Below are 20687 nucleotides of genomic sequence, written 5' to 3'. Positions count from 1 at the left end.
AAATCCATTCATCGGTTTATTTTTCCAAGGGGAAAAGGGACAAACAATTAAGGAAACGAAAAATGGTAAAATACTTAAATATTATTACATTTATAGTCAGAAAGAAATGTAAATCAACTGCATTGAATTTTCTATTCGCTTTTAAATATTCACCTCAACATACATTTGTTCTTCAGGACACACGAGATAAATAATCGAGTTAACATTGCCAGATAAATCACCTCTTTTTCCTGAGCTGCAAATATTCCATATGATAACCTTGAAGGTGATATCCAATGACTACCAACGGAGACTAAACAGGTTCCAGTGAGCAAGCAGGAGCCCACGCTCGAGTACCCAGAGGCCAAATTTATTGAGATGTATCATAGCACCCCCATCATTCCCACTGAATGGCTCTTAAATGCAAAACCCAGCGCAGGCAAACGGTGCAGGAGAAGCTCCAGATGCTGGCTGGTGTTATGGACAACGTGACAGTGCATGATTTCAGAGGAACAAACAACAAACCCCACAACAATTTGGGGGTGTATCTGTGGTTTTAAATGTCTAAAAATATGGTGGTGGCTCCTCCAGCTGGGGAACCCACATCAGGGTCTTTCCTCTTAACACAGGGTGGAGTTGATATTGCACAGCAGTCATTATTTCATAACAAAGAACCAACTTCTCTTATCTGGGAGATCAACCACAAGAGTCCAAACTACTCGTGCACAGTCCCCACGAGCGCTGCAGGAGCGGACAGAGGGAACGAACGGCTTCAGTGCTTAAGTCCTGTTGGAAAACAAGATTGTCATGAGCTGCAGACTTTGATAGCAACAGGTAGAGCCAGACAGACAGCACAGAAAATTGGTTTATGGCTAGAAGCATCAACTATTAGCCACTCGTGTGTATGTGGACATATGCATTTCTGCGCTGCCTCCTCCTGATAAAAGGACAGGTAAAAATAGGAGCAACAAGAATCAGCTACACACAGCTTGTGGAGAACCTTTATTTTCCCAGAACAGCTGTTAGATCCCGGCCTCCGCGTGTTGTCTTGGTGACAGAATTGCTGCAGTAGGGATCACCACTTTTGTCTTGGGTTTTCTTTGTTTTCCAAGCCCAGCAGAATAGCAGAGCGCATTCTCGAGCTTGTGTCAGCTTCCCGAAGGAAACAGCAACGTGGGCACTCAGTCCAATTCCAGCTTCCTCAGAACTGGAACAATCTCAGATATGAGTATGTAACATGCACTTTGATCAAAAGCATAAACGCTTATCTGTAGTAAAACTTACTTTATGTGGCAGTCAGCTAGAGATATGCAAAATGCATCCAATCGGATTATTGGACAAATTACCCTCGTGTGGGATGCGCGATGAACCATCCCAAGTGCCCTTCAGGTTCATGAACCCTCCTGATTTACCTCCACTTCCAGGAGAATGTTCTGGGCCTGTTCTCATCTCTCTTGCCCACTACCTGCACATTTTATATGCACGAAGTCAGGCAGCAGGATCGCTAATAATGTGGGGTTTTCCTATTTTTCTTAATGAAGTAATGGAGTAATTAAGCCTGGTTAGGCAATCTGCTGGATTGGAGGGAACGTTCGCTCTCCAAGTGTAACACACCAGGACCATGGGACGCAGCTGGAGGCCTCAAACTAATTCCAGATACTCAGAACCTATGGAGAAGTCCTTCGATAGCCACGGTGCTGTGCGCGTTCTGAGCCTACACAGTCCTGAGCACAACAGCCACGGTCTCTAGGGGCAGAGCATCAGTCCGTGGAAAACAATCACGGCTCATCTTCCAGCCGTTTCTGAAGTCACCATAAACTCATTTGGCAGCGGAGCGTCACGAACACTTGGTGCATGCAGAGTTGTATTTTAAATAAGCCCTCAAAAGATCAGAAAAAGGCATGTTTCCCTGTAGGGCTGATGTAGGGCTTGGTACCATGGTAGCTGGTGTTACAGTGGTATACCCGCTGCCACCAGCACGCTCTCTCGGAACAGAAAAGACCCCTTAAAGAACAAGGCGCTGCACATTTAAAGTAGCAGAAAGCACACGGCATGGGGTGAGGGGATTCTAAGGAGGCTACAGAGAAACAATGAAAGATGGATGGAAATCAGCACTTTGGTCCCCATCCAAAGGACAAGGCCACGACCACCCCTTATCTAACAGACACACACACAGCAGCTGTGGAATAGACAGGGATGCTCAGCTTGAATTTTCCTCGCATGCAAACAAAAGGTTACACCTTCATTCAAACCCATGAGAGCTTTTCAGCCTCTGCAGATGATGCTGTTTTAAATGCAAGAGGTAGTCAGCGTGGCCTGTGAAGAGACCTCATGTGCATAGAACAAATCACAGAAAGGACTCATTCTGCTGAGCGGCAAGCAGGAGTATTCCATCAGGAATCTTCCAAAATACCCTGGGACTTGTAGTCAGTATCTTGATGTATTTTCCAGAAGAACTTGGGGGTAAACGAAGTGCAACACTGCCCAGAACAGGCATTCAGCTCTCACCAGAAAGTGGTGACAAGTATCCAGCTTATCTTGGATGGTGGAATTCAAGAAAGACTTAAATATAAGACGATGACAATGCCTGAGCAACCGGTTACCTGGCCCTCCTGATCGTCGCACAGCACTGGCAGCAGAAGCATCAGCAAGCTAAAAATGAGGCTTGTGCAAGGAGAAAAGTAACGGAGAGCGTGTGTTCCTAGATACGCTCCCTTAGGCACAGTTCTAGAAACAGCCACGTTTAAAATGACATTCATAAAACTTCACGTTTTGTTTCGCTTTTTAATGGCTAAGTGACCTGCCTCCCTCCACACACACCGGGGGCGGCACACGAGCAGACGGCAACAAGCACTTCGGGAACTTGTTCGTACATGCAGGTCAGGAACAGCGTTTCCAGAAATAATAGAGCAGAAAAACGTGAAATGAGACCCTGAGATGCAGGTGACCATGGGAAAACACCTCGAATTCCAGAAGCCATCTGGAAGTGAAAACTGAGGAGTGAAGACTGAAGGGATTACAGGCCAGAGCTCAGCAGAAGCTGCTCTTCATATAACCACCTCATGGAATACACGGAACAGCACAGAACAGGATCCTGCAGCACTGAGGCTGTACGACACCCCTTGAAAACCAAGCAAGAGTTCAGCACAGAGCGGTGGCAGCTGTAAACTGTTCAAGGACTGAAAACTTGAAGAGAAATCAAGTACAGTGCAAAACGCATCCTCCAACAGAGACAGGAGAGAACCTGCCCTGCCAAGAACCCTCATGCGAGGAACCCGTTTGAACAACCTCTCCTCATTCTGTCAACAACAGTCAGAACCGTTCACAGTGCACCTCCTAGGAGGGAAGATCTTCCTGCAGACACTCAGCACACTTTCCTAAAGCCAGGCACTGAACTTAAGAGGTGCTGGAAGAGAACACACTCATAGTATTCTCTTTAATTTGCATGTGTACCCTTCTTTTAAACAACTGCTCTGAGTCCTTGTTTGCTGGGCAGAGATAACACAACACTCTGTGGTTTCAGCTCCCCAGTTGGCTGGATGGCACACGAGTCCGTGAAGGTGCTGGACTTGGTTTTACGCTCAGAGAAGCCGCTCGGAATCGGCCATTCGGTGTTTAAACAACCAGCAGGAACTACTGAAGTCTCTGAACCTCTCCCCAAAAAAAGCAAAGGAGAACAGACATGGTGCAAGAAGGTGAAGAAAAGCACTTAAAAGGCGCACAAGAGTTTAAATTTCATTCTCTTTCTGCCTTCCTCCCCTCTCTAGAGCAGCGAAGAGGAGACAGAGGAAGGGAAACAGCAGGATTCAGTGGGAGCAGGAGGTTCCTGACGGGCTCACCGATGGCTCAGTGCTGCTGTACCGCGACGACTCGCGTCACTGCTGCTTGGTTTTCATGGATAACCTCTGTATCATCTTGTAGAGAAGACCAAAGTGCTGGGAACAGAAGGAAAATAAGTAAGCATGAGACGTTATAAATTCTAATCAAATGACTGTCCTTTAACTGGATCTTCTCTTTCACCATCTCACCAGTGACTCAGAAATTCACTTAATTCCTCTTTTGATTTGTTAACAGCTCCTTCAGATATTTGACAGATACAAGACGACCCAGGCTCCAAATAATTTGTAATAACAAACAATCACAAAAAAAACCCTGAAGATGCATTTCTAAGCTGCATCCCAAGTTCAGACACCGGAAGAAACTCCTAAAGCTCCAAGCTGCAAGCCTTTAACACTACAGGAGATTTTAGTTACCTTGAGAAGTTTTGGCCTGAAGCTTTTACAAAGCCAAGAGAGCTTAACAAGAGAGTTATGCGCGTCCTTCAACAAAAGAAGGGGCTCTATCACATAATTTTGCACTGGGATGGCAAGAGATCATCCTCAGCACAGCTGAGATACTCAAAAACATACACGTCAAACCAGCCAGCTGGTTTGGATCGCTGCTTGTAGAGTGGGGCGGCATCACTGTTCCACCTTTGGTACTGGGGCTGTGCTAGCACCAGTTACTGGAGCTGACGTTATTAACGAGGAAATAATACAACCATCTCCCGCTTCTCTTCTTTACCTGCACTGCAACGTAGGCAACACCAAGGTAGGCTGCGATACAGACGGCCAGCAGCAGGTCAAAGATGGCCGGCTTGACCCTGCAATAAAGAACAAACGCATTAAGTTGCTGCGGAAAGTGTTGCCAGAGAGAGAGACAACAGCCCAACGGGAATTTCCTCACCTGTATGCGTTCATCACCTGTTTCAGCTGGTCATAGAAAACAAACTCAGGGTCCCTGTGAGAAGAAGGAATTCTTTAGTGTGTATTACACTTCTCGACAGCACAGACAGGTCAGCGTGACCTCCCTGCACACCAGTTTTGAACTCTCTTCCTACAATCAGAAGCCCGAGGATACAATCCCAAACACATGCTGCTCAGCTGTCTCGGAAGAGGCACATGGAAGACGCCTCGCTGGGTTCACTACTGCTTTAACCCAAGCAGCCCAGCCAGAACGGGAGCTGCATTTCTTGTAATTAAAAAAAGCTTTCTCAGACACTTGAATATTTTCAGAGAGAAGCAACACGCAGAGTGGGAAGGGTGGAACAGTAATAGTGAAAAAACAAGCCTTACAGACAGAGGGAGCTGCTGAGACTCAGCACTGTGCTGTGAGGAATGATAAAGAGCTTTTTCTGGGAGAACAGCATGAACCAAAACTGACAGGAGAGCAGAAAAGAGCAATCGCTTCCAGCTACATGCCAAGCAGCCAGAAAAGCTGCAGCTCAGAGACAAAATTAACTGCAGGAGGACACCAGCTTGTGTGCCCTGGCTGGTTCTTTCATCATTTTTCTTACCGTTTGTCTGCCTTTACATGATGCTGTTTGACATCCTTCAGGTAGCGACCCATACAATATTCTAAGGTGTTGAGGAAGGTGCTGTCTTTATCAATCAGCTGGGCAGCCCGGGGCTGACTGCTCAGCCAGTCCATCACTGACTCCAGTTGTTCCTCCTGGATCTGCTGCAGAAAAATACCACCAAAGAAAGGGAGTCAACCACACACACACTGAGACCAGACCGCTCTCCCAGACCCGATTCCTTCTCCCCACAGGTTACAAAAATGCACGGTGCTCACCATCTGATCCGTGAAGATCTGCAGATCTGCGGGTGTTCCCTGCAAGGGAAAAAACAAACAACAGGTTGTTATTGAGGGCAAGCTCAGCTGGGCAGGACGAGTTTGGCCAGCACTGCACAACGGCGGCTCTTACCTTGTCTGTCAGGTTGTAGATGACCCTTGTCAAAGCCTCAGCAATGATCCTCGTGTTCCTGGTTAGTGCCTTAGTGTCTATTCGCGCCCTAAAGCAAAAGAGGGGATTATGGACTTGTCAACAGGATCAGCTTCTTCTAGAAACCACCCATTTTCACCGCATCGAGCACAGCCCTGAATCCAGAGCCCAACTCCCAGTGTCTTTTGAGCCACACTCTGAGCGTAGGAACAGCACAAGCAGTCACGAAGCCAACTGGTGCTCACAAGCTGGATTTTGGCTGCAGCTTTCCCCAGCACCCCTGACCTCCTGTCCATGATGCTGTTGCGCAGGCTGTCCCGGTGGCTCTCCAGGTGGGAGATGGTGAACGCCGGCAGGCGGCGGATCGCAAACCGCTCGTGCTCCCACGCCAGCATGTCCTCGGCCAAGTTTATCTTCTTGTGCACCATGGAAAACTTCACCTCTGGGAACTGGCTGGCAACAACCTGAGGGAAAGGACAAGCCATGCAGGGTGTCACACTGCCTGTTGCGTAGTCGAATCTTGCGCTGCCCAGTCCACCTAGACTCAATTTTTTTGTTTTCCAGAAGGTAAATACCCTTCCACCTCAAAGGTGCGGTTACTGCCATTAAATACCTGGTTTACCGCCAAAAAACACTGGTTTAATGCCACTACAGAAATCAGCTGGGTAGATTTTGCAACGAGCCATAAGGACGCACAGTGGAAAATGCAGCAGATCTAGTCTGCTTTATTTGGGACTGAGACATGAGGAATTGTCTGCACTTCAAATCAAGTGACTGTAAACAATACATGAAATATTTCAATGGCACACCCTTTCTTCACCTCTTAAGCCCTTTCCTGCACTCCTGGAGAGCTGCAGCTCCTCACAGTAAGTCCCAACTTCCCATCTCCCCAATGTGCTTTTCATTACCGTCTCCAGTTCTCTCAGAAACGCGTGTTGCAAGGTCCCCTCCTTGGGAGGCTTTGAGACATGGAGATGAAGGGTATTGCCTCGGCCCAGAGTATCAAGGCAGAGAACAAATGCTACGTTGTCCTGAAGCAAGCTGGAATCTGGAACAGAAAAATCCACACCTTTATTGCTATGCTTTGTGCTGGGACTTCCATCCCAAAACATCACGGCCCACACAAGGAGATTCTTACATACAAGACACTTAGCACAATCAAGACACAGCACAATCGTATTAACAGAGGCCTTGCCGCAGACGGCGCTGGAATGCCAGCGCCTTACTCACCAGTGTGGTCCAAATTGTCTTCCAGCCACCGCTTGGTTCCTTGATAATTGAACTTGCCACCTCCAGATGCAAAGAACAGCAAGTTATACCTGCCCACCAAAGGAGACAGAAAAGTGTCAGCACGCTGCACTCCATGGCTACAGAACTCCTGTACTCAGCCTCGGAGGTGGGTGAAATCACAAGAGATGGCACCTGACATTCAAGGCTAACTGCCCATTAAAAAACACCTCCCATGTGCCACATACTAACGTAAAGGGGACGGGGTGAAGAGGGGGAGTTCCCCGTGCTTGAGGATGGAATCTACTCCCCACACCAGCCCTTCCACTTGTTCCCAAGCTTGAGCAGAGCTATGGCAAAGAAACCAAAGGAAGGAGCTTGGCGATTAACTGCAGCCGTACTCGGAGGGGAGCAAAGGGAGTAAAGGACTCCTTGCAACACCCTACAGGTCCGGAGCAAAAGCCGTTCTTCCCTGATCTCAGCTACACACATTCCACCGAGAACAGGGCAGTTTCTTACCCAGCATGGGTACGTCTGTAGGTGTAGAGTCGGGAAAACAGCCTGGCCAGTTCCAGCAGCACCGAGACACCGCTGCCGTTGGAGTCAGCGCCGTGCGACAGCCACTGCAGGACAAAGCGGGACAGAGACAAGGTAACAACCCCGCTCTCATGTACCACAACAACCCTGAAGACAGCACGCCACCACGCTTCACTTTTAACTGCCCCAGGTCTTTAAGGCCAAGAAAAACCACAGGGGCAGAGGCCACATGAGAGAAAAGACAGGAACAGAGAGCTGCAGGAAGGAAGAATACTCACTGGAGCCACTCCAAAAGAATCGTAATGGGCAACGATCACAACGGTGGGCAGGTCCTCTCCACCCAGCCCCGTGAGCCTTCCCTGCAGAGGAAAGACAGAAAGACATCGGTGTCACTCAGCATCGCCTCAGTTCAGCCGTACAAAGGCAGCCCGACTTCCCCACGCCTGCTGAGTCTGCAGCGGCCTCAGCTCCAAGGACATCAAATACTAACCCGGCTGAGGCTCCCCCAACTTCCCCATCAGTCCAAACATCTGCTGAAGTCCTGATAAAAGAGGCGTGCCACAATGCCACCAGTTTGAACCCAAACACAACTCACCTCCACGCTGGGGATGAGCCAGTCATTGATGGCTTTGCTCTGAGCCCCGCTGGTCACCATCTGGAAGCCGTTGGCAGTCGCTGTGTGCAGCAGAACTGAAAAAAAGCCACCAAAAATCCACAATGTATGCCTGGGAAAGTTTTGTCCTTTTATTTCCCTTGCTAACTGTGCTCTGGAGAGACCAGCTTTAAACCATTTAAGCCTTTTCAACTGTTGCTTGAGTTTATGCATTGACACGGAATCCTGGTGACAGCAAATTTTCATTCTGTCCTGAAATCCCAATATTTTGTGCTGGCTAAACCAAAAACTTTTCTCCAGCAGCCCTAAAATTAATCATGAGCAGTAGGTTGGTAAGATAGTAAAGCTGTTTACAGGGGAATACATGGAAGCACTGAAATGACTTGTGGTCAGCCAAAAAGCTTCAGCATCTACCCACACACCATAGTCATTTAACACCTTCAGTGTTGTTTTTAACCTGAGTTGGGTTTCCTATCTTACTCATAACAATGTGAAGCTGAGAACTGAACTCCATGCCACCGTATTTCCAAATATAGTCAAGTAATACTCCCTCTTATACTGTGTTTTTCTTCCATTACGTTTCAAAGCACTTTAACGAAGAATAAACATGCAAACAACACAACACTGGTCCATGGTGTGAGACGCAGCAGACTGCTCCCGGAGCTGGGATCAGGCCTGTCCTCCTCTCAGCCTTTCCCCCACGTGCTAGAACCCACCTTCTGCAGCCGAGGCAGAACCCTGTGACGCAGAAGCAGCCCGTGTTTGTTCATAGATAGACAGCAGCTCTTCATCTTCCACCGCAAAGTAGACTGGCACAATGGTTTCCATCGCGAGCATTTCTGGCTCTATCTCCATGAATTGCTGGTGATTTAAGTGAGACACAAACTTATCATCTGCTAAACATGCAGTAAAAATTTAACAACCAAAGCAGATTGAGAAAGGTAAGCTTTAAAATTAGAATATGATTTGTTGTGCATTAGAACAGCTTCCAGTCCTGCAGCAACCCAAGCCTCTCCCTCTCAACTCTATCTCCCATCAGAAGAGAAAGGGAACATTTTCTTTACCCTTACAACATCCTGTGGGACGGAAGAGATAGATCGCGGCAGGATGATCACCACAGCGCCCGCTGACTGGCGGAGAGCCTTCTGGTATTGCTCGTAGGAGAAATCCACCAGCCGCATCATCACGCAGCGGCGGCTCAGCACATCCGCTTCTACAGTGCGGGCTTCTGTGTTAAGCACCGCGCTCCTGGTGCCTGCGAGGAGAGAACAGCAAGAGGGTTTGTAAGTGGGGTTTGCAAGTGATTTTATCACATCCCCTTTGCTTGGGCCTAGCTCCTTCTCACAACACTCCTGGTGACAGTCTGATGAACTCCAGAGCAGCCACGACCTGCAGAGAGCTACGTTCTTCTCTTTCCCCTTGTCCAAGAAGGAACAGAGATCTGTGATTCTTTTCCTTGCATCAGAGCAACACCTGTCCAGCCACGTCCTGCCGGGCTGGACTCCAGCACTTCACAGCCTCAACCACCTTCCCGTCCTCCCCCTCAGCGCCGCACAGGCCGCCTGCGCTAGTGAGCACAGGGGCGTGGAGGCTGAGGGTTACATTTCAGTGATTCGCAGAACAGGTTGTGTTTCTGACTCAGTGAAAGGTGTTGCACAATCAACAGCCTGGAAGCAACAGAACAAAGGAACCGGAGCTCAACAGTAGCATAAAGGAAGAACTGTAAAAGACTCTCAAATGAGGAGACACTGGAACAACAGACACTGCCGAGACAATGAAGAACAATAAAGAATCAACCTGTCAATGGCAAGAGGACAAAACTGAGGTTATGACCAAGTTCCCCGGTACGCGAGAGGGCTGCAGCTGGACCACCTGCAACGCAGGGACCAGCCCACGCGCAATGACACGGCGCGGTCCTCGGACACCTCGGTCACCATGTGGGAGCTCTTGGCAGCCTCCTGCTCATGCTGAGACGTGAGGCCCATCTGCGGCCTACCTGGGGCTGGGCCTGCGCCCTCCTGCCGCCTCCCCGAGCCCTCCTGCCGCCTCCCGGGGCCCGGGTCGCCCTCCCGGGGCCGCCTGCGGCTTCGCGGCCTACCCTGGGCTCCTCCCAGGGCCCACGGGCCGTGAAGCGGGCCGCTGGCGGGATCCCCCTCCCGGAGGCCCCGGGGCCTGGCCTAGATCCCGGCCGGGCCGTGCAGTGTCTCACCATAGGCCTGCCCGCCCAGCTCGTACTGCTGCATGCGGTACACCGTGAACTCGTGGGCGGCCTCGGCCGCGGGCGGCGGGCCCAGGAGCAGCAGCACGGCGGGCACGAAGAGCAGGAAGCTGAGCGGCAGGCACGAGGCCTTGAGCACCGACTCCAGCACCTCACCCGCCTCCTCCAGCATCGCCGCAGCTCCCGTCCCCCGGCCGCTCCACCGGCGCGCACGGCACGCACGACGGACGCACGCACGCACGACGCAGCGACGCACGCACGACGCAGCGACGCACGCACCAGCCGCGTCTCCCGCAAGGGCCGCTGGGAGTTGTAGGCGCGGCGGCCGAAGCGGCGACGCGGGGCGCCCAGCGTGGCCTGCAGGGGGCGCGCGCAGCGGCGGCGCAGGCCCCGCCCCCCGGCCCCGCCCCCCCCGGGCGGGCAGATCGACCACATCAAACCAACCGGGCGTTTCTGGTCACCCAGATTTATTGCGAAACAGAGACTGGATGCTCGGCATCCCTGGACAGGGCCCGGGACAGCGGGTTTTAAGTCGTCAGGAGCTGCTCCCCGCAGCGCTCGGGCGTTCGGCGAGGAGCGGAGAGCTGGGGCACGAGCTGGCGGCACCTTCGGGCTGCACCGGGGCTCGGTGTGGCCCTGTTGTGACGGGACAAGGGACGATGGTTTTAAACTAAAGGAGGGGGATTCAGGCTGGACACGAGGAAGGAATTGTTGGCCCTGAGGGTGGTGAGAGCCTGGCCCAGGTTGGCCAGAGAGGGGGTAGATGAACCATCCCTGGAGACATCCCAGGCCAGGCTGGACGGGGTCTGAGCAACCTGAGCTGCTGAAGCCTGAGCTCACGGCAGGGGGGGCACTGGGTGGGCTTTAATGGTCCCTTCAACACAAAATATTCTGTGATTCTAAGAGGCTGGGGGTAGGCTGGTTGGGGAAAATACCCTCATCTGGGCACATACAGCATCTACACACGGGCACACACAGAGCAGGGTCCGCCAGGCACAACTGTTGTCCTAAGGTGTGCCCCTGTCCTTCCCTCACACCCCAGGAGCAACGCGCGCCCCGGTGCTGCCCCCACTGCAGAACATCCCGGTGTGCCGGGGCTGGAAACCATGGTTAACAACTGGGCCAGACTGCGCCTGCTCAGCCTGAGGTGCACGTAGGCTCCAGTTCTGCCAGGCCAGGCCCAGCAGCGTGAGGTCCTGCTGGGCTGTGTGGCTCCTCCTGCCCTCCCGCGGCCCCTCAGAGGCTGGGGAGGTTGCTCATCATGCTGGAGTTGCTGGAGAGAGGAGCCCTGGGCCGGGCGTTCAGCGCCACCGAGCTGCGGAAGCTCTCGCGGTAGCGCAGGGAGCTCTCTGTGGACGAGCCGGAGTTGATGTCCGTGATGACCACGCAGCTCCCGGCCTTGCAAAGCCCGACCCTGACACAGCAGCAGCACAGCAGGCTCCCCACGGCCCGACGAACCTCCACGCTCCGCAGAGAGTAAATGACGGGGTTGATGGCTGAGTTGAGCATGGCCAGAGCCAAGGTCCAGTCCAGGCTGTGCAGGTGTTTGCAGGTCTGGGTCTCACAGAAGACATCAAAGAGCAACAGGACAAAGAGGGGGCTCCAGCAGATAATGAAGGCGCCCAGGATCATCAGCACAGTCTTGAGCAAGCGCAGGGACCGTTTGCGGCTGTGCCGAGAGCTGGTTTGCTTAGAACTGGCCTGGACCAGCTGGAAGATGGAGATATAAAGGCCGATGATCCCCAGGAGGATGATGCTGAACATGACTACGGAGAAAAGGATGTAGTTCTTGGCATAGAGAGGCAGGAGGACGGAGCAGGCGTTGAAGTCGCAGAGGCAGTTCCAGCCCAGCAGCGGCAGCAGCCCGATGACCAAGGCCAGCAGCCAGCAGGACACGATCAGGCCCCGTAAGCGCAGGGTCTTGCTGGCTTCGTTCTCAGCGATCGGCCTCACCATGGCACTGTAGCGCTCGATGGCCGTCACCAGCAAGCTGAAGGTGGAGGCAGCCAGCGCGACGAAGAGGATGCCTTCCCGCAGGAACCAGAGCTGAGGTGAGAGCTGGAAGGTCTTCTTGCCCGAGAGGCAGAGATTAGAAAGGTAGGCGATCCCTGCGAGCAGGTCGCTCACGGTGATGCTGGCAATGCAGGAGTAGACCCAGCGGCGGGCCCGCAGGCAGCGCAGGATGGCCAGCAGCACCAGCAGGTTCTCCAGGATGATGGAGCAGCTGACGATGACAAAGGTGGTGCGGATGAGACCCATGCCCTCGTCCCCGGAGTGCCGGTTGGTCAGCTTGCCTGTGAAGTTGTAGTGCTGCAGGATGATGTTCACATTCCTCATGGCAGTGAGCTGCAGGCAGGAGCCCTTCCTGTCAAGTCTGAGCTCAGAATATTGAGCAGAGCCCAGTGGAAAGGGAAGCGAGTGATTCACCAGCCAGCTCGGCTCTGGACCATCCATCTTCTGAGCCGAGGGATGCAGGATGCAGGATGCAGGATGCAGGAAGGGTTGAGGTGGGTTTGGAGCAGAGCAGTGCCCGGTGTGGGGATGTCAGAGCCCCGTCTGCCAGCCTCGCAGCACTGCAGGAGAGATGGGAGAGCAGGGTGAGGTGTTTTGTAAGGCCACGCGTACGCCTGGGCTTCCTGTTGTTTAATAACGTTTCCTGTTGTGAGCTAGAGTATTGACATCGTTTCTAACAGCTGCCATCATTTCTCAGGAAGGGTCTGGCTGCGGTTGTGTAGGTGGGACATGAATGAAATAACGTGTCCAGCTCCTCTTTGAACCAGGGCAGGCTGGGCTGAACAGGGTAACACCTCCCACCTTGCTGGGTAGAGTGTGGGGCTGAACAAAGTGCTAGTGGAAGCACCCAGACAGCCCAAGACACTCAGTGCTTTGCCTTTTGCAGTGTTAAATTTACCCCTGAGCAGAGAGCAACTGCTTCTTCATCACCTGCCCCGTGCGCCACCCGCACCCAGATCCATCCTCATCCAGGAGGAAGCTCCATAAGCTCCGTGCTCTCACCCCCGGGAGCTCCCCCGCAGGCCCAGCTCCCGCCAGCCTCACGGAACACATCCGTCCACGTCCTGCCCTGTCACCCGCGTGTCTCAAGCTGGGGCTCAGCTGCACCCAGCTCAAAGAAAAGCATCCGGTCCAGGCCCTGCGTGGGCCCTGACGCTGCACCCTCCACCTCCAGCTCTCCAAGCACCCGCTGGAGATGCGCCAGGGTCGTCCCTGTGTCCAGGTCACAGGCAGGGAAACAGACGCAGCGCTGCTGCCTCTTGCCTGGCACTGCAGAAGGCGCACGGGGCTGCACGGAGACCAGAAGCCAGGAGTCCTGGCATTACTGTTATACTAATGCCTGCCATTGACCACTTCCCTGCATCTGCATAGCTCGACTGGAGAGAAAGTCTCGCAACGTGCCATTCCCAGCTGCAGCTGTTGAATTTGCCTGATGACTCACCTGTCATGACCGGCCCAAGGTTCCTGCTGCTCGAGGGAGGTTCAGCAGCCCCGGTGCTCTCCAGCTGCACAGAGCAGGTAGTGGAGAGGGCTCCTCGTGCTAAATAAGTGAGACTTCTACCTACCAAAGTGGCAAAAGGGAAGTTACAACACCAACCACATTTCTGTGCAGGATGGACCCCACCCAAAACAGCTGCAAAGCAGCATAGAGAAAAGAAAGACGGAGCACCTTTCAGCTCGGGATCACAGCGGAGACTCTGCCCTGCTTTCTGCTTTCAGGCTGGCACAAAGCCAGGGACAGGTCCCCAGGCTGAGAGCAAAATCAGTGATTTCTTCCATCCTGGGAGTCCATCCACTGCTTGATGAGTGGAGAGATCCCAGCCTGGACAAGTGGAAAATGCCAAAGAGGCTCCTGCTGCAGGAAGTCGTGTGCAAGCAAGAGCTGTTCTCCTCCAGACTGAGGGCTCTGTCCTCCACGTTCACCCTTTCGACTGGTGGTTTGGGCTTTTCTATCAGCAGCGTGGAAAGAAACTCGTGCTGATAAAGTCAGCAGATGACCCCGCGGGGACTTGTATCTCCTCACGTCTGTGCAGAATGGGACCTCGCCGGGGGCACAAACCCGGCCCCCCCGCAGAGCTGCTGCTGCCGGACCCAGGGCGGGGGGTCCCCATCTCCATGGGGGCAAACGAGGCTCCGCTTCCCCGAGCAGCCGCCTGGGGAGAGTTCCTGTTGAACTGCAGCGGCTCCCCCGTGCTATCAGCACAGAGCCAGCCTGAGCTTTATCTTGGTACTTCTCCTTTGCTGCCGTTTCAGTTCAGATGCTCTTTCTTTGCGATGCAGCGGGGCTGGGGAGGGCCACCCTGTCCTGCAACGTTTCTCATCTCTTTCCTCCACATCAAGACCACGACACACTTGAAACTGCCTGGTAGCTGCTGAGTGCTGAGCTTGCGAGGACCAAGGGAGGCCTGGGGGCAGCTGCAGCCCCCGAACCCTCTGCCGGAGCCGTGGCTGTAGCAGGTGCTCTCAGGTGCTGAGATGAGGCGCCTGAGCAGCAGGAGCCCTGGAGCCTCCACATCCCGCTCTGCCCAGGCCAAGGGGAAGGGAAAAGCACCTCGGCCCCCAAGGGAAGAGTTTGTCTGCACACAAACGGGGGTGCCCAGGCGAGCGGGGCAGGAGCAGCCTGGAGCCCATCACCATCGTGCCCGGTCAGCCCTGCCCAGCCCGCTGCTCCCGGCAGGGCGTCCAGCTCCGCACCGCGGGGGCCGCGAGCAGCCGCGGGGGAAAGGCAGCGAGCTACAAACACAAGATAAAATATCGATGACTTCTGTTGAGGTTTTCCTGCTGTGCTGCTGCACAGTCCTGATTAAAACTTGTGTGTGTTCAGATGTTCTGATGAAGGAGAGATGGAGAACTCTGCCTGGGGGACCAGCCCGGCGACCCCCAGGCTGGCTCATGGGCCAGCTGGTGTCCCCATTGCTGCCCCATAAGGCCACTGTGTCCCCCCTGTGTGGCCCCAGCACAGCCCAGCAGCAGCATCCATTCGCCCACAGGTGTTTTTCTGCTCCAGGAAGGGTGGAGTTGTGCTCGTTTGAAAATGGCTGATCGCTCCTGGTTGTGTTTCCTGGCTTTGGTCTCTTCTCTTGTCTGTCCAGGGGAACGTCCCAGTCCCCGATGTGGCAGGATGCGTCTGGTCCCAGAGGAGCTGGGAAGAGCCAGCAAGGCCCCTCTGACTTGGGCCAACACCAAAACCTGGAGATTTGGCCTTTCATGGTGCTCGAACAATCGTCCCGGGCACAGTTATTGTGCCTCAGCATCAGTTTGTTGCAACTGGGTGGTGGTGATGAGGGAAAGGTCTCTGTGGTGCATCTCTGGATTTGAAGGAAAACAAGAACACAAAGCAGAAAGTTTCAGGATCGTCTCCTTTAGGCCACATTCATGACCTTAAATGGCAAAGTTTTGTTGATTTTTTTTTCTTTAAGTGGCTTTTCTTTAGAAACTTGCATTTCCTCGATGCAAAAACATGAAACAGAAAGCAAACAGCTGCATAAAATGCCCTCCCACCTCCCAAAAGTAAAGATAATTACTTGAAAGTCATCCCAGTAAAACCCATCATCAGCGGGCCAGCCCAGACCCTGCCCTCTGCGGTGTCACAGCTTCCCCTCCTTTGCGACAAGTTTGAGACTTTGACCTTTGGGCTGATCTGCAGTGATTGACACCAAGTGTTCCCAGTGCTCGGTGACGACGGGACGGGAGCGTTGGGGACGCGCAGCCCTCAGCATCCCCCCGGAGTGAGCGTCAAACCAAACTCACAAGTCTCGCTGCCTCTGTACAGAGCGGCATTTCGTGCAGCTCCTGACGGCCACCGGCCATCGCCAGAGAAGCGATGCCTCCCCTCCCTGCGGCTGGGATTTGGGCTGGAGAAGCTGGACTAGCTTGGTGCCAGGTCCCCGAACACCAGCTCACGGTATCACAGTATGACAGTATGTTTGGGACTGGAAGGGACCTCAGAAGATCATCCAGTGCAATCCCCCCATGGAGCAGGAACACCCGGATGAGGTTACACAGGAAGGTGTCCAGGCGGGTTGGAATGTCTGCAGAGAAGGAGACTCCACAACCCCCCTGGGCAGCCTGGGCCAGGCTCTGCCACCCTCACCAGGAACAAGTTTCTTCTCAAATTTAAGTGGAACCTCCTGTGTTCCAGCTTGATCCCATTAGCCCTTGTCCTATCATTGTTTGACACCGAGAAGAGCCTGGCTCCATCCTCATGGCACTCACCTTTTATATACCTGTAGACAAGATCCCCCCTTAGCCTCCACGTCTCCAAACTAAAGAGCCCCAGCTCCCTCAGCCTTTCCTCACACGGGAGATGCTCCACTCCCTTAATCATCTTTGTTGCCCTACGCTGGACTCTCTGCAGCAGTTCCCTGTCCTGCTGGAACTGAGGGGCCACAACTGGACACAATATTCCAGGTGTGGTCTCCCCAGGGCAGAGCAGAGGGGCAGGAGAACCTCTCTGACCTACTGACCACCCCCTTCTAACCCACCCCAGGTACCATTGGCTTCCTGGCCACAAGGGCCCAGTGCTGGCTCATGGTCATCCTGCTGTCCCCAGGACCCCCCAGGTCCCTTTACCCGATGCTCAGGATCTTCTGCCCTGAAACCGCATCTCCGAGGAGCGGACACATCCCCAGGAGGGAAGGGGCTGGATGGTGCCCCTGCCACCTGCACCCCGTGCGGCACAACCAGCCGTGGTCACTGCGGTGTGACCAAGACCACAGGGCTGCTCCAGAGCCCTGGCCCAGGGCACCCTGTGCAGGACCCATAAAATCCCTCATGAGCTGCTTTGCACGGTGCTCACGGCCGGGAGCCGCTTCTTGCCACGTTCACATGGGGATGGCAGGAGGAACCGGGGGGCTCGGCGTGCACGGCCGGGGGTGCCGAGCACGGGGAGCGGGCAGGGTGTGGTGCCAGCGCCAGGCAGAGGAAACGGGGCTGGTTAAACCAAACCTGGGCGCTGCGGAGGAAGGACGAGCAGCACACACCTCCCTGCGGTCGGAGCCGCCGCGCCGGGGAAGCGCCTGTGCTGGCAGCACCACGTCTGGAGAGCACGAATCGATTCCAAGCTCTGCTGCGGTTACAAGCCCAAATTAGCTTATTTAAACCAGAGAATCTGTAGTGGCCTCAGCCAGAACTTCTGGGGGGATTTCTACTGAGGTGAACCAGATCAAAAGTATTCCAGGGATTAAAAGGAGGCATTACCTCTGGCTTGTCAGAGCTCGGAGATGCTGTGCTTTGAAGCAGGTGGATGTGATTTGTCCTGCAGCCAAACTGCAGGAGAAATCATAGAATCATAGAATCATTTCAGTTGGAAGAGACCCTCAGCATCATCGAGTCCAACCATAACCCAACTCCGGCACTAAACCATGTCCCTAAGAACCTAGTCTAAACGCCTTTTAAACCCCTCCTGGGATGGTGGCTCCATCACTGCTGACCCCCCTGGCTCCAAGCTCCTTTCAGGCAGTTCAGAGATCAAGAGGTCTCCCCTCAGCTCCTGTTCTCCAGCTGAACCCCCCAGCTCCCTCAACCGCTGCTCATACGACTTGTGCTAAATCACAGCTCAAAAATACCCCAGGACACCTCTCCTCATCACCAGTGAGGCTCTGGGGCTGTGGCATCACCCCCATCTCTGCCCTGACCTCTGTCCTGCTCTATCGCTCATCAGTCACAGCCGTGGGGCACACGGGGTACGTGAGCAGGCCAGAGATGCAGATAGACCTGCCGGGATGCTGCGCGGCTCTGATTAGCACCATCGGGCACATGGTTTCCTGGCTGCTGGGCACAGCTGGCCCAGGATATAAAACCAGGAGACTCAGACTCGCACACACCTTGGAGGAGCGTCCAGCTGTGGGAAGAGATGTCCCAGCCCGGGCCGCTGCCGGCCCTGCTGCTCCTGCTTTCTTGCCCCCGGGCCAGTGCCGGTAAGCGGGGGCACCACAGGCTGCAGGTCAGGCTGCTGGTCCGGGCTCTGATCTCAGCTCATCCTGCACTGGGGTGTCTTGCAAGTGCTCTACAAGGTCACATTGTCGGGGGGCACGAGGCTCAGCCCCACTCCCACCCTTACATGGCGTACCTGAAGATTGGGACGTTCGCCTGCGGGGGTTTCCTGATGGCCCCTGACTGGGTGATGACAGCCACACACTGCATGGGGTGAGTACTTCACATAGGGACTTTAGCACCTTCTTCCTCCCTGAACTTGTCAGCTCCTTCACTGGAGTAATTCTGGAGCAGGTTCCCATCCCTGCTGTGCTGAGCAGCTCTCTGCACCTGCCTGCAAAATGGGAGGAACATGGGTAAGACCCAACCTGTTCTCCCCCTTCTCCTCTCTGCTGCCACGGCCAGGAGCGCCACGGTCATCCTGGGTGCCCACGACATCCGCGAGCCAGAGAAGACCCAGCAGGTCCGGGGAGTCCTCAGGTACCACCTGCATCCAGCGTACGACCCCGACATGGTGTCCAGCGACATCATGCTGCTCAAGGCAAGAAGTGCTGCAGCGGGGCTGTGGGGCTGCGGGGCTGTGGGGCTGCAGGGCTGCGGGGCTGCGGGGCTGGGCAGGGCACAGCCTTGCTGGGAGCTGCTTCTCCAAACCAGCAGCTGCCGTGGCCACGAGTGCTGGAGGGACCTGGGAGGGCAGGGTGGGCAGAGCGTGGAGCCGTGTGTTCACAGCAGCTCCCCAGGCTCTGTGCATGGTGTCCTTCAGCTGTCCTGCTCGTAGCCTTCCCCAAAACCCTTGTTTTTCCCCAGCTGACAGCAAAGGCCGCTCTCAACGACTACGTCAAGACCATCCCACTGCCCAAGACCAGCAGTGACACACGGTCACTGCTGTGACCACGGTCTCTTGGTGCCCCACGGGCACCAAGTGCAGCGTAGCCGGCTGGGGCCTGATTGATGATGACCAGGCAACCAACAAGCTCTTTGAAACCCAAGTCTCCGTCTACAGCCGCAGGAAATGCATCCTCTTCTACCCGCATCTCGACACCAGCATGGTTTGTGCCGGCAGCTTCCACGAGCTCAGGGACGCCAGCCAGGTACGAGGGGCCGGGGGCTTGGCCATGGGGCGGGAGGATCCTGGGGCAGCGGGGGCTGCTGGCGCAGACTTAGCGGGTTCCCAGGAGAGGTGACAAGTGTTTGACGTGTAGCTCCCATGTGTTTGAGCTCTCTGGGTGCCCTGACACTGCGGTCCATGCACAGCCCCAGGGCAGAGCCCCAGGGAACAAGGTGAAACCTGGTCTGGGGGGAACAGGTCTCTAAATCCAGCCTCTCTGTCCCCAGGGAGATTCCGGTGGGCCCCTGGTGTGCAATAAGGTGGCACACGGCATCGTTTCCTTCAGGTACAACAACCCACCTGGTGTCTACACCCGCATCTCCAACTACCTGCTCTGGATCAGAAGAACCCTGAGGAAGTAGCAGCCCTGGAGCCTTCACTGGTTTCCTTTGTGCCCCTGCTGAAGGCTCAACCCCACCTCTCTCCTCGGGACCTGAGTGACCCCATCAGTGCACACCAGGGTCCCCTCCTCTCCGTCCTGGGGCTGCTGTCCCGTTCCTTGCCCACCTCAGGCAGCCCGTTCAGGGCCGTGTTAAATCACCCTGTCCCTGCTTGACCTTTACTGCACTTCAAACACCCTCATTAAACTCAGAGCTGCATTTCCCAGCGTGTCCTTCTGGTGGAAGGGAGGGATGGAGGGTGGTGGAACAGGGTCCGGCTCTGCATCCCCGGAGCTGCTGGCAGACTTGGAGGCTAAGAGACGCTCATCCTCTCAGTTCCAGCAAGTTTCTGATAGCATCACTCGTACACAGAGAGGAGAGCGTTAGGCGCTTTCCGGAAGGAGATGACAAGGGGCAGAGACAGCGCATTGATAAATAACCGAGGGTCGGAACTCCCTAGTGCAGGTTGGTAGATGTCTGTGCAAGTTCAAGAGAAGCCCAGACCGGTTTGCAGCGGGGAAACCCAGCGGGGAATTTGAAACATCGAGAAACTGTGTGCAACTCAAGGCAACAGGCTGTTCCCTGTTCTCATGGCCCTTTGGAGGCTCCACCAGCCACCTCCATCGGCGGGAGGAGATGCCCAGCCCTGGATGCCCACTCATACATTCTCCCTGTTCTGGCCTGGGATGAAGGGAAACGGTCTCCATTGCCTTCAGCACCCAAGCCAGCCTGAGGAAACCAAGAAGGATCCACTTCTGGGCTTCTGCTGAGAGCTGCTATCAGCTAGGAAATCTGCAACTGTTTATCTGCGTAGCACAAACCTTTGTCACGTCAGGGTTTTCCAGCTGCTGCAGCCTTTGCACGAGAATGGCAGCTTTTAGCTTCTAAACGTTCTCTGCCAGGTGGCACCGGGG

The 20687-nt window shown here is 54.5% G+C and overlaps 3 protein-coding genes across 10 annotated transcripts; 1 reads left to right on the top strand and 2 right to left on the bottom strand.

Moving 5' to 3' along the window:
* Window positions 1-3: 3 nt before the first annotated feature.
* Window positions 4-10587, bottom strand: NCLN (nicalin). 8 transcript variants are annotated; one of them, XM_065042182.1, is made up of 16 exons: window positions 10495-10587; window positions 9185-9375; window positions 8837-8981; window positions 8103-8197; window positions 7786-7866; window positions 7490-7593; window positions 6974-7062; window positions 6652-6791; window positions 6029-6207; window positions 5726-5813; window positions 5593-5631; window positions 5315-5475; window positions 4705-4758; window positions 4543-4621; window positions 3819-3914; window positions 4-765 (listed from the first exon to the last, which is right to left on the bottom strand). In XM_065042182.1, the coding sequence occupies exons 1-15, from the start codon at window positions 10508-10510 to the stop codon at window positions 3855-3857; spliced, it is 1521 nt and encodes a 506-aa protein (XP_064898254.1). In that variant the 5' UTR covers window positions 10511-10587; the 3' UTR covers window positions 4-765; window positions 3819-3854. The 8 variants fall into 8 exon arrangements, with proteins under 8 accessions (XP_064898254.1, XP_064898252.1, XP_064898247.1 ...); XM_065042180.1 differs by having other exon boundaries at window positions 5315-5478; window positions 10495-10583; XM_065042175.1 differs by having other exon boundaries at window positions 5315-5478; window positions 10330-10547.
* A 987-nt stretch (window positions 10588-11574) lies between these two features.
* Window positions 11575-12792, bottom strand: S1PR4 (sphingosine-1-phosphate receptor 4). The gene has a single exon (XM_005511610.3). The coding sequence runs from the start codon at window positions 12790-12792 to the stop codon at window positions 11575-11577; it is 1218 nt and encodes a 405-aa protein (XP_005511667.2).
* Window positions 12793-12907: 115 nt separating this feature from the next.
* LOC102092430 (mast cell protease 1A-like) lies at window positions 12908-19992 on the top strand. The gene is made up of 5 exons (XM_065042183.1): window positions 12908-18498; window positions 18691-18826; window positions 19093-19158; window positions 19191-19376; window positions 19621-19992. Exons 1-5 carry the CDS (start codon window positions 18206-18208, stop codon window positions 19753-19755), a joined length of 816 nt encoding a protein of 271 aa, XP_064898255.1. The 5' UTR covers window positions 12908-18205; the 3' UTR covers window positions 19756-19992.
* Window positions 19993-20687: the final 695 nt, after the last annotated feature.

Source organism: Columba livia, chromosome 27 (genome assembly GCF_036013475.1).
Source record: "Columba livia isolate bColLiv1 breed racing homer chromosome 27, bColLiv1.pat.W.v2, whole genome shotgun sequence".
Lineage (NCBI taxonomy): Eukaryota > Metazoa > Chordata > Aves > Columbiformes > Columbidae > Columba > Columba livia.
This window is presented reverse-complemented; position numbering and strand designations above follow the sequence as displayed.